The 18,783-nt window shown below is 41.0% G+C and overlaps 1 protein-coding gene across 6 annotated transcripts in view; it reads right to left on the reverse strand.

Annotated features, from left to right (window-relative positions):
* CDH8 (cadherin 8) overlaps nucleotides 1-18,783 on the reverse strand; it is a 303,401-nt gene that overhangs the window by 184,324 nt on the left and 100,294 nt on the right. For all 6 annotated transcript variants that reach the window (XR_014792854.1, XM_084860691.1, XM_084860690.1 and 3 more), the window contains one exon: nucleotides 3,888-4,182. Coding sequence is in view for 5 of the 6 variants with exons in the window: in XM_084860691.1 (XP_084716817.1) it covers nucleotides 3,888-4,182 (295 nt within the window). In the remaining variant the exon portion in view is untranslated. The remainder of the gene's footprint in view (nucleotides 1-3,887; nucleotides 4,183-18,783) is intronic.

Raw genomic sequence — 18,783 nt, forward strand, 5'->3', positions numbered from 1 at the left:
GCAGCTGAACAACCTGGAATTCTAGGTTAAAAAAGCTGATTTTACCCAAATCCAGGTGTCGACATAAAATCAGGGTTAAACGCATCCCCCCCACCCCCACTTGCAACAGCATGAAAAATACCTATGTAGAGTATTTGGAAATCCATAAACATGGGTGCATTTGCATGGAAACACCAACTTCAACAAAGCTAGTTTGGTATCCAGAGTAAGACCCAAACTTGCTCGCACGTCGCCCTTTCTGCTGTATTTGCTATAAAAGCGAATTGTCATCAAGTTCTGCAATTCACAGGCGAATAGAAAAGAGCTGTATCCCGGGCTCCCAAATAAGATCTTTCTAAAATAATGCGGCTGCCATTTGGGCAAATATATATGTGCGTTTTGTCTTGACAGCTTGTCGACTGGCAGACGGTCCCTGAACATCCGATTCATTTCCATTTCATCGTGGCCAATTTCTCAATTAGAATTTTATTTTTCACTTTCTGCCCAACGAGATTCCCCTCCCTAGCCCACACTGGCATTCCTGGGGATGCACAGGTGCAGGTGCTGGCCTTTGTGTGGTAGCAAAGGAAGAAAAATGAAAGGAGGAAGGAGGGGAGAGGAGAGGCCGGCTGAGGGAGGAGGGTGGTAATGGGGAGAGAGAGATGGTAGTGACCTTCCTCCTGATATTCACCTTCGTGAGAAATGAAGGGAATAACTCACACCTGACAATAAAATAGTGCGGCTGCCTCTGCCTCCTGTACCCAGAGAGGCTGGAGTCATACAGTAACCAGACACGCGATTACATGGGATCGATCCATGGGGAAAAGTTCCAACGTAAAGTAGGAAATAGATGAATAAAAGTAATTTTTTAAAAAATATGTTTTTTTTTTTATGTCACAGAGGAAGGAAAGGGAGGGAGGGAGAGATAGAAACATCCATGATGAGAGAGAATCATTGACAGGCTGCCTCCTGCACGCCCCACACTGGGGATCGAGCCTGCAACCCAGGCTTGTGCCCTGACCTTGAATCGAACTGTGACCTCTTGGTTCAAAAGTCAACCCTCAACCACTGAGCCACACCAACTGGGCAATAAAAACAATTTTTGGAAACCACCACAACAATCAATTATCGGATGCCTGTTTACTTTAAGGTACACCTTAATCTTGTACGCGATCACACAATTCTCATACAATGAAAGCAAGATGGAAATGTCGATATTTGCATTGTAGCTAAGGAAAATGAGTGATCATGTAACCTCCCTGAACTTCAAGGTCAACCAGATCATCAGGGATGGTACCAGGATTCAGAATTCTATGTAACGTCAGACCCACATGTGGAACTACGGCAGCACGCTTCATGTAGTTTTTGAAAAAGATGTGAGAGAGAAGGCATTTTTTAAAAGAAAAACAACAACTGTGCCTGTTAACGAACATTAATTTTTCTTAGTCTACACTGTCTCAGAAAGAAAAATCTTTTCGATAGAAAAACATCATGTACTGTATATTTACAGGTGCACACGCACGTTGCATAATGTAGCTAATAATATCTCTACAACCCCTTTCTTAGCTGAAATTGACCTTGGAGTCAGCAGAAGTTGGAGGAGGGAACTTCTTTCTCAAAATATTTATCAGGCACATGACTCATATACACAGAAATGGAAGCCTCTGACACATTTACAATAAATAGATAGAGGCTTGGCCATTAAGATGTAGAAATCGCAACGGTGAGGCAAAAATAACCACTTCCCTCTTCATCATTGGTTAGCAAGTTAAGGAAAGGGGTGTCTGTGTATTGAAGGTGACCATCCTCCCTTAAAACCGAATTACTCTCGCCTGGATGAGAAGGTGAACGAAAGAAACAAGTCTCTCCCCCAAACAAGAAAATAAGAAAGAAAAAGTGTTTCTCAAATTCTGTTTCCATGTCAGGATTTAAAAGAAGTAGGCACATGGAGATATTTTTGCTTATGGGTGGGTTTGTTTTTGTGGGAATAGTAATGGGAGAGAGAGAATTTCCTACCAGAAAGCCATACAAGTTTCCCTAGAAAAAGTGTCATTTCAGCCAATCCAAGAGGAGCGATGTGATTCTGATAAGATGAAAATCAAAACAAAACAAAATAAAGGTAGACTTCCTTGCACAAAAAATGGACCAAGTAGAGTGTTGGTAGGAGTCATACTTGGAGGAGAGGTGAAGACCTGCCATCCATTCTGAGTTGCTGCTGCAGTGGGCGCTTCTGACAACGTTATAGGGTAAGACGTGACATATCAGCTAAAGCTAGGCTGCTCACCTCATTCTGTCCTTCCATTTATGTCTGTGTGTGTGTGTCTGTGTGTGTGTGTGTGTGTGTGTTTAATTTGTGTCATCATGTCTACCTGCATGGAATGTATGTGATTTTGTTGTATTTTGATTTTGATGTATGTATTCTTATATGTAATTTTAAACTAAGTAGTGCGTATATTCCATACATAAGAATGACTTTTGGGCCCGGCCAGTGTGTCTCAGTGGTTAAGTGTCAATCTATGAACCAGAGATCACAGATTCCTGGTCAGGGCACATGCCCAGGTTGCGGGCTTGATCACCAATGTGGGATGTGCAGGAGGCAGCCAATCAATGATTCTCTCTGATCATTGATGTTTCTATCTCTCTCCCTCTCCCTTCCTCTCTGAAATCAGTAATTTTTTTTAAAGAAAGATTTTTGGTATTTCACATTCTCATTTTTGGATCTTGCCTATTAATTTTGTCAGATAAGAAAGAGCTCTATATTATAAAGTCTGGGACCAGGGGAATTTCCAGGATCAAGGCAAGGGTTTGGGGAGAGACAAGAAGATCCCCCCCAAAAAAGGAAAAAAAATAGAAATCATGTTTTGACATATATGCTGCTCTGAAAAATGTAATGAGTCCTTCAATGGCTCAGAAAAATTGAGAGTGAGGTTTTTGGTGATGGCTGCACTTCTAAAACAAAGTTCAGCCTGGCTGGCATGGCTCAGTGGTTGAGCATCAACCTATGAACCAGGAGGTCAGGGTTCGATTCCCATCCGGGGTACCTGCCCAGGTTACAGGCTCCATCCCCAGTAGAGAGAGGGTAGGAGGCATCCAATCAATTATTCTCTCACATCATTTGAGGTTTATTTCTCTCTTCCCCTCTCCCTTTCTCTCTGAAAGAAAATATATAAAGAACTAATATGCTAATTAGACTGGACAGAGGAATGACCTTCCAGAACAACCAGTGGGCGGGGCCATGAGGCAGCAGAGGCTGCAAGGGCCGAGCCCCTTAAATGAATTTCATGTATTGGGCCTCTAGTTGTGTGTGGGGTTTTTTTTGTTTGTTTGTTTGTTTGTTTTTGTTTTTGTTTGTTTTTTGGTGTTGTTTTTTTTGTTTTTTTTTAAGTTCAGTTAGGGTCAGACACCACTGCATAGAAGTCTCCAGTAACTGTGATTCCTAATCCTCCCTGCTTTCAGCCTACCAGCTCTATTCAGAATCTGGCTGCCTACAGACCTCAACGGCTCCCTATTTCTCGACGCACTGCAATTGCATGCGAATGTGCACAAATAATTAACCATCAAGCAAATATCCGCTGGATTAGTCTGGCGTGTTGGAACAAATCTTGATAAATCCGCCTCAGTCACAAATACTCCAAGTACAAGTGCAAGAGAAGAATACAAATTCGGCCTATTGAAGTACTGTCATGGAAGGAGAGATATTTTAATAAAACCGCTTCGTCGGTTCCTATTACTAAGGGACTAAAGCTACCGAGCTGTGGCACCGAGGCCAAAAGAAAGGGGGGAGGGGGGGAGATTTGGAAATGCAAATGAGAGCCAAGACAGTCACCGATGCCTTTTCTTCAGCCACACACTATCTCTGAGGCCAGGAGCTATGTTAAAAGTGACTCTTAATAGTTCCGTGTACATACCCAAAATGGACATCTCCGGCACAGTCGCATGATAGGGTCCATTAAGAAACTCCGGCGCGTTGTCGTTGATGTCCTGAACTTTAATAATGAATTCGGAAGGAGGTTCCAGGGGCTTGTTGGTCTCAAAATCCACTGCCTGGGCTGTGAGGGTGTACTCCGCCTTTTCCTCCCGGTCCAGTCTCTTTATGGCATGGATATCTCCCGTTATGTCATTTATTTGGAAGATGGTCCCAGCTCCATCGCCTGACAGGATATACTTGATTTTTTTGCTCCCAGGATCCAGGTCTGTGTGCAGCTAAAACGAAAGGGGACATTGCTTAGCGACGCACCATTGTTTTCTCTTTAACTCCCTCCTGCTTCAATACCACCGTTGGTTCTTTTTGCATTCTTTGGAACTATACTAATCTCTGCAATCAGAAGCTGCACACAGAGTCTGTGTGGCTGTATCCTTTTTTAAAATGTTATCTTTATTGTTGGAAGTATTACCTATGTCCCCCTTTTTTCCCCATTGTCCCTTTCTACACTGCCCCTATCACCCACAGGCATTCACTGAACTATGGTCTATGTCCATGGATTATGCATACACTGAGTGGCTAGATTATGATGATTTCTGAATGCATAATAATCAGGCCATTCGGTGCATATCCTATATAATAAAAGGCTAATATGCAAATTGTCCCCTCAACCAGGAGTTCGACCCGCAGGCAGGACTGTCAACTGCCCATGTCCTCTCCCCCTGGCCAGTCTGGCTGTAGCTGTATTCCACCCATGCACAAATTCATGCACCAGAGAGAGAGAGAGAGAGAAAGAGAGAGAGAGAGAGAGAGAGAGAGAGAGAGAGAGAGAGAGAGAGAGAGCAGATTATTATGTATTCAGAGATCATAATAATCTGGCCACTGAGTGTATATGCATACAGGTTCACAAATGTATTCTTATAAATCAAAATAAAACATAATGAAATTCAAACAGATAAGTTGGAATGGTAAGTAAAATAGTGTCAGACTCATAGACAGAGAGGAAGATGAAGCTGTTGGCTGGGGTGGAGTGAGGGTAAGGGGGGACAGGGGGTGTGTCAAGCGATTGAACAGAAGAAAAAACCTCATTCATGGACATGGGCAGCAGTGTGGTGATTGCCAAGCAGGGCCAGGGTGGGGCTAGGGGCCTGGAGAGTGAGGGCTGGAGAGAGGTAGAGGAGGGTATGGTGGGGATAAATGGTGATGGAAGGAGACTTCACTTGGGGTGGTGAACATACAATACAGTGTACAGAGGAAGTGTTGTAGAACTGTGTACCTTAAACCTGCGTAATTTTGTTAGTGGGTGCCACCCCAATAAACTCAATTTAAAAAGATTTTCACCAGTTTAGTATAATATAGAATGATAAAAAGATCAAGGAGAATATAACAAAAAAATGTATGGATTCTTTTCAGTTTATTAATACATGAATTTAAAGTTTTTATCACTAGCTACCTTTTAGGGTTCTCTATTATATGCCAAGAACCATGCCAATCACTTCTCACATAATTCCCATAATTTTTATCCAAAACTAAATGAAATAAAATGCCCTATAAAATAAAAGCCTAATATACTAATTGACCAAACAATGAAACGACCAGCAGAACGACCAGTCCCTATGATGCGCACTGACCACCAGGGGGTAGATGATTAATGCAGAAGCTGCCCCCAGCCCATAGGCCCCAGGCCAGCCAAAGCAGGTGCCAGTGGGAGCCCCTGGATTGCCCCACTGGTAGCCCCCCAGACCTCAGATCAACCCTGATCATCGGCCAAGCCTAAGGACCCTATCAATGTACAAATTCCATGCACTGAGCCTCTAGTTTCATATAAAACATCAGAAAAATGAGGATTGACAAGGCACACAATAACCTCCCTGAAGTTTATATTTTTGAATGAAGTATAGTAGACCCAGAATCCAACTCAGTTTTGCCTGCAGTATTTACAAAAACAAAAATAATTCTAATAATCTGATGCATATTAAAATCTTACGTTTGTGGTTGGCCAGCATGGCTCAATGGTTGAGCATGAACTATAAACCAACAGGTGTTAGATTCCCAGTCAGGGCACATGTCCAGATAGTGGGCTCAACCCCCAGTGTGAGGTGTGCAGGAGGCAGCTGATCAATGGTTCTCTCATCATTTTTATTTCTTTCTCTCTCTCCCTCTCACTTCTTCTCTGACATCAATAAAAATATATTTTTAAAAATCTTATGGTTGTCTAGGATGTTTTTTACTTTGTTCTATACAATTCTTCTGGTCTAGGAAAAATCATTCCCATTTTATGAAGAACACTGAGGCCAGAACCAGAACGGGGGAGCGCATTTTCTAAAATTGGAATGTTGAAAAATAACGACTTTGCATCAGGGATCCAGCTTCATCTCAGGTCATGGCAACACATACTGAACACCTATCCCACCTGAAATGTGATGAAAAGTACAGGATCCCTGGCTTTCAACTGTTAAGTTTACTGTCAAGGGGGAGACAGGTGTGTTCTGACACCTGGTGCTTCTTTTAATATTATGTTGACTCCTGCTTTAAAAAAAAAAAAAACTAAAATAAAATAAGAATTTATATTTTTGGCTTGCTTCAAAAAAAGGGAGGGTGCATTGAATTATAGTTGGAAAATATACCACTCAAGTGCATGTTTTCAGTTTAATGTAGTTATTTAAATACCAATGTAGTTCCTAAAAATATTAAACACACACACACACACACACACACACACACACACATACACACAAAACTTCTTCAAAGAAACTCTTAGGAACTCAAAAGATTGTGTTCTCTTGGGATCACTTTTCTTCAGAACAATCTCCGTCGCTTTCTTTGCCAATTTAAATTGTGTTTAGCACTTCAATAAATGAAAAGAAAAGATTTGCTTAAAAAGACATAAAGCAGCAACAAAGAGTTCAAATGCATCTAGATCTCCTACTTTGCTTTTGAATATTTTAAAAAGTTAAAGCCTATGATTACATCAAATATTTATTGAATCTCCAAATGTATCCCTTTCATTTATTGTATTAAATTTATTAACAAGAGCAAATATTGAAATGCCACTTTGTCTTAATGAATGTGGGATTATAATTCATTAATGTGATATTAATCCTAATTTATGATTGCTTTAATTTATGTGCATTTTAACATTCCAATTAGCATTTTTATTAAAAAAAAAAGAACATTTGAATAATATATCATTCTTGGAGGTTTCCATTCACATACAAAGCATTCCTCAGACACAGAAGGTATTGGTATAATTTGCATTTAGCCACTATATATATATATATATATATATATATATATATATATATATATATATATTTTTTTTTTTTTGCTATTAAATTTAAGCCCTTTTCCTGGCCGATGTGGCTCAGTTGGTTGGAACATCACCCTGTACACCAAAAGGTTTTGGGTCCAATTCCCAGTCAGGGCCCATACTTAGGTTTCAGGTTAAATCCCAGTTGGGCATGCATGGGGGCAACTGATTGATGTTTCTTTCTCACATCTATGTTTCTCTCCCTCTCTTCTCCTCTCTAAAAAGAAATCAATAAAAACATATCCTTGGGTTAGGATTTAAAATAATTTTTTTAAAGTTAAGCCCTTAATGGTGTTATCATTATTATGTTGGAATTTATCTGTGCCATATTTTTCTTACATTTATCAATTAGTAAATTAGTATTACAACCTTAACCAAGGTTTTAATGGTCCCTTGTCTTTGGAAATAACTGAGGGAGAAGAAGAGAAAAACAGTGTTGGAAAGAGAAAAAAACAAAGTTAAGATTCCGGTCTCTCTAACTACATGAACCGGAAAAATTAATACACTTGTTTGTGATTCTGTGGCTCTGCCTGTAGTATGAGGATGAGACATCTACCCCAAACAATTGATTTTAGAATCTGATCTAACCTATTTGGAAAACAGGGGAAAAGGGAAGCAGACGTGGTAAATGTGCAATTAGTAAAATCGCTCTACTTCATACCATATTCCACCATAAACAACTATCTGGAAACACTCTGCTCAACCTCAGGGAAAGCAAGTTCCCAAGACTTCATGCTGGAAAAGCAGAGAAAAGACAAAAAAAAAAACAAAATCAAAAAAAAACAACAACACCAAAAACATGATAGGATTTCTCTTACTTCTAAAAATTCATTTTTAGCAAGTTTCAGTAAAATCCAGATCCATGGGCTAATGGAAATCTTGAAACATAGGATGCTGCGTGTCTCTAGTCATTAGTTTTATGTTGTTATTTGTTTCATACACGCACTTTTGCATGTTGCTTGTTCAAGGAACCAGTTTGGCATTACAAATAAAAGAGTTGTGGGTGTGTAAGAACAGCCATGTACAGGCTTCAAATGCTTGTGAGAGCCCGGGTCTGGACCTCAGAAGGATTTGGGGTACATGTGACAAGCGGCTACATCTGTTTTCCTCACAGAAGTCTGGGAGCATCTGCTCACTGCAATGCAATCGCCCTGCTCCTACCAATGCATCCACCTCAAAACTCACTCTGAGACTAAGGGGCCAAAGGCATCCCAACTCACAAAATGTTCACACATCATACATCCTGCAGAGGTGTGAGGACCGCCTCTCCCAAGGGCTGCTCCTGTTAATGAGAGCAGGATAAAGGCCACCTGCAAATTGGCGTGGGGTGGTAAGACTGCTTGGTCTGGCTGTGATACAAAAAGACCTCTTCCATTCATTTATTAAACACTAGAGGCCACAGAGGCGTGTGGGTTGAAGGGGGGGGGGGTGTCCCTCAGCCCAGCCTGCACCCTCTCCAATTTGGGACCCTTCGAGGGATGTCTGACTGCCTGTTTAGGCCCTATCCCAGGCAGTCAGATATCCCTCTCACAATCCAGGACTGCTGGCTCCCAACTGCTCGCCTGCCTGCCTTCCTGATTGCCCATAACTACTTCAGCCTGCCAGCCTGATCACTCCCTAACCACTCTCCTGCCAGCCTGATTGATGCCTAACTGCTCTCCTGCCAGCCTGTTTGCTCCTAACTGCCCTCTCTTGCAGGCCTGTCACCCCTGACTGTTCTCCCATACAGGCCTGGTCCCCCCCAACTGCCCTTCCCTGCAGGCCCAGTCGCCCCCTACATCCCTCCTCTGCCAGCCTGGTCACCCCTAACTGCCCTCCCTTGCAGGCTTTTTCGCCTTCAACTGCTCTCCCTTGCAGGCCTGGTGCCTCCCAACTGCCCTTCCCTGCTGGCTATCTTGTGGTGGCCATCTTGTGTCCACATGGAAGCAGGATCTTTGACCACATGGGGGCAGCCATATTGTGTGTTAGAATGACGGTCAATCTGCATATTACTCTTTTATTAGATAGGATACTTATTGTCTGATAAACATTTTATATGTGCACATATCATGGTATCCTCACAGCACACCAGAGACCATTTCTCCATTTGCCAATGAAATGATTGAGATTCAGAGATTTTTAGGAAAGTTTTCTGCTTAATGCACTATCAGCAGGTGGCTATCTAAGTGGTACATGCTTTAGAGTAAATTTCCTGGACATGGATGCACGCCCTAGAGATGATGCTATGGAAAGAATGGAGGGGTGTGAGAGTGTATAGAAATTTCCCCTCACCCAGAAAGTGTCCTGTGGAGGGGCAGAAACAGCCTCCATGGAGAAGCAATGATTAAATCATCAGGTCTCAGAGAGGGAGGAAATGCATGGCAGGGCCAGGTAACAATATGGGTGAGGATCCGGAGATGGGGGAGAGCATGCTGAATTGGAGAAACTAAAGACAATTTTCTATGCCCAGGGCACTGCGCTAAGGAGAAGAGAGGCGGAGAGAAAGGATAGAACACAAGGCAGGGGACACAGGAGGTAGAGTTTTGAAACCAAGACACGGAGTTCGGCTCTGACTATAAAAAAGCAACAAGAGTCCATGAACACAAGGTTTCAGTAAGGACCCTGATAAAATCATTTTGTTTCCATAACATCAACCATGGTGGGCAGGCATAAAGACAATGGTCTCAGAATCAGAGGGGAGAAGGAGCTCAGAAGGAAAATGTAAGACACCAATTCACAAAGCTGCCTTGACATTGAGTAAGCTTCTGCCTGCTCCCATGACATCACATCTACAACTGGGTACAATGGCAGTAGATGGGCAGGGTGGGTGAGGGTGTCCTGATGGGCTATGTAACTGGAAGGTGGCTTTATACTTCGCAGTGTGATGCTACTACAGAAAAACTGAGTAATTCAAAGACAGTTATCTTTCATGCAGACACCCTGTTCTTAGTAAGTTACAGAGACAAATCATATCATAGCACTAAAGCTAGGTAGAGGGCATCATAGCACTTCACCATTTTGGTGAGGTCACGTTGGGAATATGCAATTACTCTTGTCATCACACGTTATCAAAAATAACAACTCTTTGAAATAATAATAGTTATCAAAGTAATTGGTATATAAACCACGTTGCCCTCAAATACATTGTAAGAGGTGAAAGGCTAACAAAGACAATGACCTCTGATTAAAAGAATAAAAAACACCACCACACATTGAAAATGACCTCTGTTTCTTTCACACACACACACACACACACACACACACACACACACACTTTCTGATATTTTCCAGCAGGAAATGCATAGCATCTTGATATCTTAGACCAGTGTTCTTGGCATTCAGTGTCTGCTGCTGGTGTGAGTACTGAACCAATTGATCTGGCCACAGGTTCAAGGGTATAGAGAAACAAAAGATTGGAAAGCCAGTCCAAGTGAAATACTGCTTTGGACTGCAAGGACTTGAAAACAGTTACTGCTTCTGCTTCGTTTTTTAAATGCTAAGTTCCACAAGAGCAGAACTTCGATGTCCATTATTCAACACTATCTCCAATAAGCATTGGGCCTGGCTCATAGTAAATGCTCATTTAAGTTCAAATATACCCCACGTACATACTATTTGCACAGGATCTATCTTATTGCTCTACACTTTGTCCAAGATTTCACACGGCTGAGGGGCTCAGGTTCAGCAAATACTGTACTTGACTTTCTCAAGATGAACAAATGATGGAACCAGATACAACCTAGTAAATCAGATTCGAGAGCCTACATTTTTTTGAAAAACAAAACAAAACAAGGAACCTTGGAATTGAAGAGCGGATGACACAATTCCTCAGGGGATTCAGGGAAGTTGTTGTTGTTTCAAGTATATTTTTATTTTAGAAATAAAAGGAGAAGGAGAAATAGAAACATCATTGATGAGAGAGAATCATTGACCAGCTGCCTCCTGCACACCCCCACTGGGGATCAAGCCTGCAACCTGGTATGAGCCCTGTCTGGGAATCAAACAATGACCTCCTGGTTAACAGATTGACTTTCAACAACAGAGCAACATCAGCAGAGCAGAGAGCCTACACATATTAGCATAATTCTATAAAGACCATCCCACTAGTTAGTCTGGGGGCCTCCTGTTTCCCTAGATGAGGACCACAGAATGGGGAAGACTCTAGTTTGTCCCTAAATAGCAACAGAGATTTTATATATATTTGAGAGACCATGTGTACAAAACCATACAGGACAGATGCTTCTATCATCTGATGGAAGTCTGAAATGGAATCAACGTAGGAATAAAAATGCAGAATGGCCAGCTAACAGGAATGCAAAGAGAGAAATCTTGTCAGGAAGAGGCTGGCAGGATGTTTCCCAAGACACTTCCCTGGCTGACATTCATGATTTTGGCAAACTCCCTACTATCTGTGCCAATGACAGCTTCACAGGTTGGGAAACGTGATGTATCAGCCCCATAGCAAAGCCATCTTTCTCAGCCAGACTGCATGAAAGGAAGTTACTTGTCTACTTTTTGTAAGATGATGTATTGATGGTAAATAGCGTTTCAAATATTTAAGTTAGCAGAAGGAGCACAATTTCTCCTTCTGTAAAGATCTACCATCGAGTGAAGCCAAGCCATCCTAGTTGATAGGATTCAGAGAAAGGAGAACTAAATGGGTTAATTTTATAATGATGCCCTAGAAAAAATAGTTTAAGTCTGCCCATCTTACCAAAAAAATGGTCTTAAAAAAAGAATGCATTCATTACATATTCTCTGATTTTCTCTTTCCCTTTATGTACTAAGACGGAGCCCCCTTATTTAACCAAGCAATCATCTACACTAATAAAAGAGAAAGATGCAAATTGACCCCTACCTCCACCACACCCACATCCATTCAAGAGTGAGTATGCAAATTAACCCAACAAAGATGGCGGGTTAATTTGCATACACAGGCACCAAATGTCCCGCCCTATCTCAACTGCTCTGGATGTCTGGACAATGTGGGAAGGTGGAAAGGCAGCTCCGGGCCAGAACAAAGTCAGTGCCAATAGCCAGGGGAAGGAAGGCTCATTCTTGCACAAATCTTCATGCATTGGGCCTCTAGTTAAAATAATAATAATAATAGTAAGAAAGGCAATGGCTTTCTATAGCTTTTCCTATGTGTGCTGCTTACAGCCCAGTATGTGAAATTTTCCAGGCTTGGAAGTCAATATGATTCCCTAAGGCAACCAAGTAGTAGGTCAGATATGGTATCTAGAATGAAAGTATAGGAAATAGAGCTAGCCCTGGCCAAGTAGCTCAGTTGGTTAGAGCATTGTCCTGATACACCAAGGTTGCAGGTTTGATCCCCAGTCAGACACATACAAGATCAACCAATCAATACACAAATAAGTGGAATAACAAATCGATGCCCCCCCCCCTCTTTCTTCCCCCTTTCTTTCTTCCTCTCTCTCAAATCAATAAATAGAGTTAAACATAAACAAACTATAATAATATACCAAGGAATATACTTCACCTCTCCAAAACCCGGTTTCCTTATTTGTAAAAGATTTCAATAGCCTTACCTGTTTGATTTTTGTAATAGTTACAATGTGACAATAGATAATAAAGGCCCAATATCTCCAGGAACTAAGATATTCAAATAAAAATGTGTGGACTCTTCTGGCGAATGAATTTTATAATGAAAGTTTCTGCCAAACCTGGAAATGCTTTCCAAAAAGTATATACCTAACAGCATATTCTGGCTGAAACTTCCACATGGTGTATTGATTGGAGGAAATGGGGATGGGTAGATGTGGAAGAGAGAATAAGGGAGATACATGGGGAAAAATAAGATCTAACAACAACAAAATAAAAAAAATTAGCATACAACAGGGATTTGTAGTAAAAACAGGAAGGTCACTTCTTGAGTAAATGATCTGGGTACAATGCGGGCTTTAAACTCTTACACTGGGCATGCCACTAATCACCTATTTGGTATTTATTCACCAAATGAATAATGATAGCAGATATATCCAGAAGTTTTTATTTCTCTTTATTCAGCTTTATTAAGATGAAATTGTAAGTTATGCAAAGTCAGATTATTTTTGTAAGTCTACAAGTACAGGGGAGGTCATGGGTCATTGAATAAATGCTTGTGGGGCAAGAGTGGGGATGAATAGTAAAAGCAATTACTAAAAAGTGACTTAGGTAAATGGATCAAGGAGTGGATGGACAGACAGATGGATAAATTACTTGATAAAAAGATTAAGGGGAGGATGATGACAAAGTAGAAGGAAAATAATACATAAAGGGATTAAATAAGATTTCTGACTAAATAAGATTTCTCAGCCATCCTTCCATTTAGGTTCCAACGCATATTAAATACTATGAATCAATGGACGAATGAACAGATGGGCATGTGGTGAGTGGGTGGGCTGGAAAGACCACAGAGTGTCTCACTGAAAGATTCATTTTGGAAAAACAAATTATTCTGTCTCAGAGCACTATTCTCTGCCTTCCACTACAGCAGACATAGTCCTTGGGAGTTCAACAGTAAATTACAAGAGATTATTATATGAAGATTTTGGTGCATGTTTAATTTTCAGCAAAATAATCTCTCCACAAATTTCCTGGGGTGAGGTCTCCTCTCCATCTCTCTTTTTAAAAATATTTTTATTGATTTCAGAGAGAGGAAGGGAGAAAAGAGAGAAAGAAACATCAGTGATGAGAGAGAATCATTGATCGGCTTCCTCCGGCACGACCCTTCTGGGGATCAAGTCTGCAACCCAGGCATGTGCCCTTGACTGGCATCGAACCTGGAACCCCTCATTCCACAGGCTGTATCCATTGAGCAAAACCATCTAGGGCTCTATCTCTCTTAGTATGTAGATATGCAGATAGACAAAAAAATAAGATATATAGGAGTGGGGGATATTTTGTGCCAAGTAAATCCACAATGTGGTAACACAGAATGTAAGCAAGGTAAATAGGACTGAAGAAAAACACCCAGAATTATTATGCAAACAAAAGAAGTGGATTTTAAACAAATAGGGGTATTTAAAACATATTAGGGATCTTTTCTGAAGGTCAATAAACAGTGGAAAATTTAGTTGTACTGTGGAAAAGGGGGGAAAATGTCAAGACAATGCTTTGCCAAGGTTCTTCAGGTTTCTAAAGAACTTTCATCAGAGGACTGGTAGGAGTTAAAAAATAAGAGATAGATTTCTGAGTTGGTACCCAAAATTACTTGCTAATCAGGATGCATCTTGTTATCCAAATAACTGACAAGGGCACAGTGGGAAAGACCACAGTGGATAAGCAAATGTCAGGCATGTACTCTCTCTGAAATTCTATATTTATGAAGAGACTGTGGGATAGCAAAAAATGCCATGAACTTGGACGGATATTGTAACTGAAGTGAAATGCATAAACCTGATGTTTAATTTGGCCCATGGAATGGGTTGTGACTTTGGCAAATTATCCTCCTTCTGTGATCAAATAAAGGCCTAATAATAATAATTTAGGGGTGCTGCCTGCTCCTATCCCTTGAGCACTGTAAACTGATTCATTCCCATTCTTGTAAGAAAAAATGAATAAAGTTTGGGTTTATCAGAAATAATCTCGTTTTCATGTACCATGAATACTCAGTAAGGTAGATGTATGGATGGGTGAGTGGGTGGGTGGATGGATGGATGGACAGGTAGATACATGGGGGGTTGGATGTGCTGATAAGAGAATTAAAAAGAGGAATGGGAGGCAAATTGTTTTATTTGAGAATGCATGGGTACACTTTAAGAGTGGATGAGATGAATGGCTAACTAACCAGAATCACAAGCCTCCTTCCTTTTAGGTAAATGAGAATCAGAAGTCTCAATCTGCATTGCAACGATTATATATAATCTTAAACAAGTTACTTAAATTCTCCCTATTTTAGTTTCCACTTGTTAAATGATACTGATAAGGCCATCAGCAGCATTATACAAAATACTAGAGGCCCTATGCATGAAATTCATACAAGAGTAGGCCTTCCTTCCCTCGGCTGCTGGCACCAGCTTCCCGCTGGCACCAGCTACCCTCTGGCACTAGAGACCTGGGTTTCCCACTGGCACCCGGGACTGGCTTCCCTTACAGGCAATCTGGAAGGTTGTCCCATCTAATTAGCATATTGTGCTTTTATTATTATAGATTATCTCAGACTATTGTAAGGACACCATAGGCGTGGAAGTCATTTTTGTTTTGTTTTGTTTTGAACTCCTACTCTCCCAGATATCATTATCCCTACAGTTAATATTTGGAAATAAAACCTAACATATCATCAATTTATCAGAATTACCTGCTGGTAACATAGCTCACAAGGCTGTAAGTGTGCATGTGTGTGTTTAAGTGTGTGTGTGTGTTTATGTGTATTTCTCTACTTCAATTCCCTTCTGCCAACAAAACCTGGAAGAAAATACCAAAGAACAGCAGGAGCAATCATGACAACACAACCTCAAGGGAAACGTGAAATCTGGAGCTGCCCTGAATTCACACCATGAACAGACCAGATCTATAGATTTGCTGGGCATCTGAATGCCCACTGCTTTAGTACTAATATCAACACTCCATGAAAATACGAAGATATTTTATTTCATTTATAAACTGAAAAAAAGATAATCCTCCCAGGTCCTCTGTTATGAGCTGAATTCTTTCCCCTTTAAAATTCATAAATTGAAGCCCATACCCCTGTCTCTCAGAAGGTGACCATATTCAGAGACAGATGATTATGTTAAAATGAAGCTAAAATGGGCCTTAATCCCATCTGACAGGTGTCCTTATAAGGAGAGATGTTTAGCCCAGCCAGTGTGGTTCAGTGGTTGACCATTAACCTATGAAGCAGGAGGTCAGGGTTCAATTCCCAGTCAAGGCACATGCCTGGGTTATGGGCTCAATCCCCAATCGGGGACATGCAGGAGGCAGCCAATCAATGCTTTTATCTCATTGATGTTTGTCTCCTTTCTCTGAAATAAATTCTATTAAAAAAGAGGAAGTTTGGACACTCAGAGGGACACCAGGGACACAAGGGCACAGTGAGGACACAGAGAGAAGACAGCCATCCACAAGCCAAGGTGAGGGGCCTCACAAGAAACCAATCCTGCAGACACCTTGACCATGGACTTCTAGACTCAATGACTATGAGACAAAATATATTTTAAGAACATTGAGTTTCCTTACACTAGATACATTCATCTTCTATTTCATTTAAATATCACAACAATTCTATGAGGCACACACTAAACTCCTCATTTTACATATAAAGAAACTGATTATATGGAATCTAAAAAGCAAAGAAAAAGCAGACACAAAGAAACAGAGATCAAACTGATGGTTGCTAGGGCAGGGTGGGGGGTGAAAAGGGAGAAGGGGAATATAGTCTCTAATATTGTTTAAGTTTGTACAATGACAAGTGATTACTAGATTTACTGTGGTGATTCCATTGTAAGTTATAAATACAGAATCATTATATTGTACACCTGAAACTGATAAGATGTTGTATGCCATCTATGCTTACATTAAGGGAATATTGGCAATAAATAAATACAGTTTTAAAAAGCATACATTTCTCATATTACCTGTTTGGTTAACTTGAATCTCTTGAGAATCAAAGTCAAGGTCAAAGTTTTCATCTCACTGGCACAGAACAGGAAGCAGAGTCCCACATCTAATGAGCTCTGGAAATCTAACACCCAATTAACACCTCAGAGGGGTTCCAGATGCCCCCCTATCCCCCGTGGGGAGGAGCCTAATGATAGACACCTCCCTGGAGAAAAGGGAAGGGGGAAGGGGAGAACTTGCCCTTGGCAGTAGAAAAAGCTTTGGGGGAAATCTAGCAAGGCTAGGAGGCAGAGGCTGGAAGGTGATCCCGGTGGGGAAGTTACAGAAAACAATGTCAAGCTAGAGAATTATTCAATGCACTTTGCAAATTAGGCTCTATGGATGGGAAATGGCCACTCAAATGACCATGCATCCAATACCTTCCCTAAAAAAAAAACAAAAAAAACACACACACTCACACATACACACACACAAAAAAACAACTAATACACACTTCTGCACACTCAAATAAGTAATATGACATCACTGATTGGGTGCATAATGGATGCTCCTTATGTAGTTTGGAATGTAGGACAGAGGTCGACTCTGCATAATTTCTTCCTCCCATGCATTGTGATAAAAAAGAAAAGAAAAGAAAAGAAAAGAAAAGAAAAGAAAAGAAAAGAAAAGAAAAGAAAAGAAAAGAAAAGAAAAGAAAAGAAAAAACCTTTGTGGACAAGTACATTCATAACTTCACCCACTCAGATGGTAGAGAAAATTTTATGTGGCCCTGTGGATTCTTAGGCCAATCAAAAATAGATTGAATGGCCGGGACCGGTTTGGCTCAACGGATAGAGCGTCGGCTTGGGGACTGAAAGGTCCCGGGTTCAATTCCGGTCAAGGGCATGTACCTTGGTTGTGGGCATATCCCCAGTAGGGGGTGTTCAAGAGGCAGCTGATCGATGACTCTCTCATCGATGTTTCTAACTCTCTGTCTCTCTCCCTTCCTCTCTGTACAAAATCAATAAAATATATTTAAAAAAAATAGATTGAATGATCTCTTTAATCTTCTTCCTGTCAATCAGAATATCCCACCTTTATGTGCACAGACATATTTAAGAGTTATTACTACAGAAATATAATAGAAGTGGGAAGGAGAGGAGATGAAATAAGTGTTTGCATGGGTGGGAGTTAGGGGAGAAGATTTGCTTTTTCTGTATACTATTTGTTTCCTCTCAATGGCAGCGTGTTTGAGAACAGAGACAAAACTTAGTGAAATTGATCACTAACATGAAAGAATTTCAGAGATTCAAGAGGGAAACCAGGTTTCTCAAAGGTTTCAGTGAACAATAAAAATATCGATTTCACTTCCTCATATTATGGAGTGATTACATTAAAAGAAGTAAATTGCTTTTCAATTGTCTTTGATTGTGAGATCCAGGGTTCTTTGAAAGAGACCATCTACTGAGAGAGAGAGAGAGAGAGAGAGAGAGAGAGAGAGAGAGAGAGAGAGAGAGAGAGAGAGAGAGGGAGAGAGGGAGAGAGGGAGAGAGAGAGAGAATATGAATCATCTGGCAGTTGGGGGGGGGGGCACTGGGGGAGTACTGGGGAGAATAGATGGGATACTGATGGAGTTGTGGTGGTTAACTTGAATCACCTATCATTACATTTTTTAAATGGCCAGTCTTGGTTATCAGGTATGGGAAAAATTCTGGCAAGAAGCAAAGCTACAAGCAAAGCTATGGATCTGTCTTCTGTTTATAGCAGGGTAGGGAATGTCTGGCCCTCGGGCCATATAAGAACCACAAAATCATTTGGTCTGGCTCTTGCCAAGGCACTAGGGTGAGTTCATTGTTTGACCTAACATAACAGGCTAATTTTCAAGTTGCTAATTTTGTATGGCCCGAAAATGATGCTATAAATTTCCAAGTGGCCCTTGGCACCAAAAAGGTTTCCCACCCCTGGTTTATAGGAACCACCTTAGTCAGGACTGGGACTCTGGAGAAACAGGTTTTGAGCAGCAGTTCTGCAAGTCTGGATCCACAGACCTCTGGGA

Source organism: Pipistrellus hanaki, assembly GCF_964339955.1.
Source record: "Pipistrellus hanaki genome assembly, chromosome: 15".
NCBI lineage: Eukaryota > Metazoa > Chordata > Mammalia > Chiroptera > Vespertilionidae > Pipistrellus > Pipistrellus hanaki.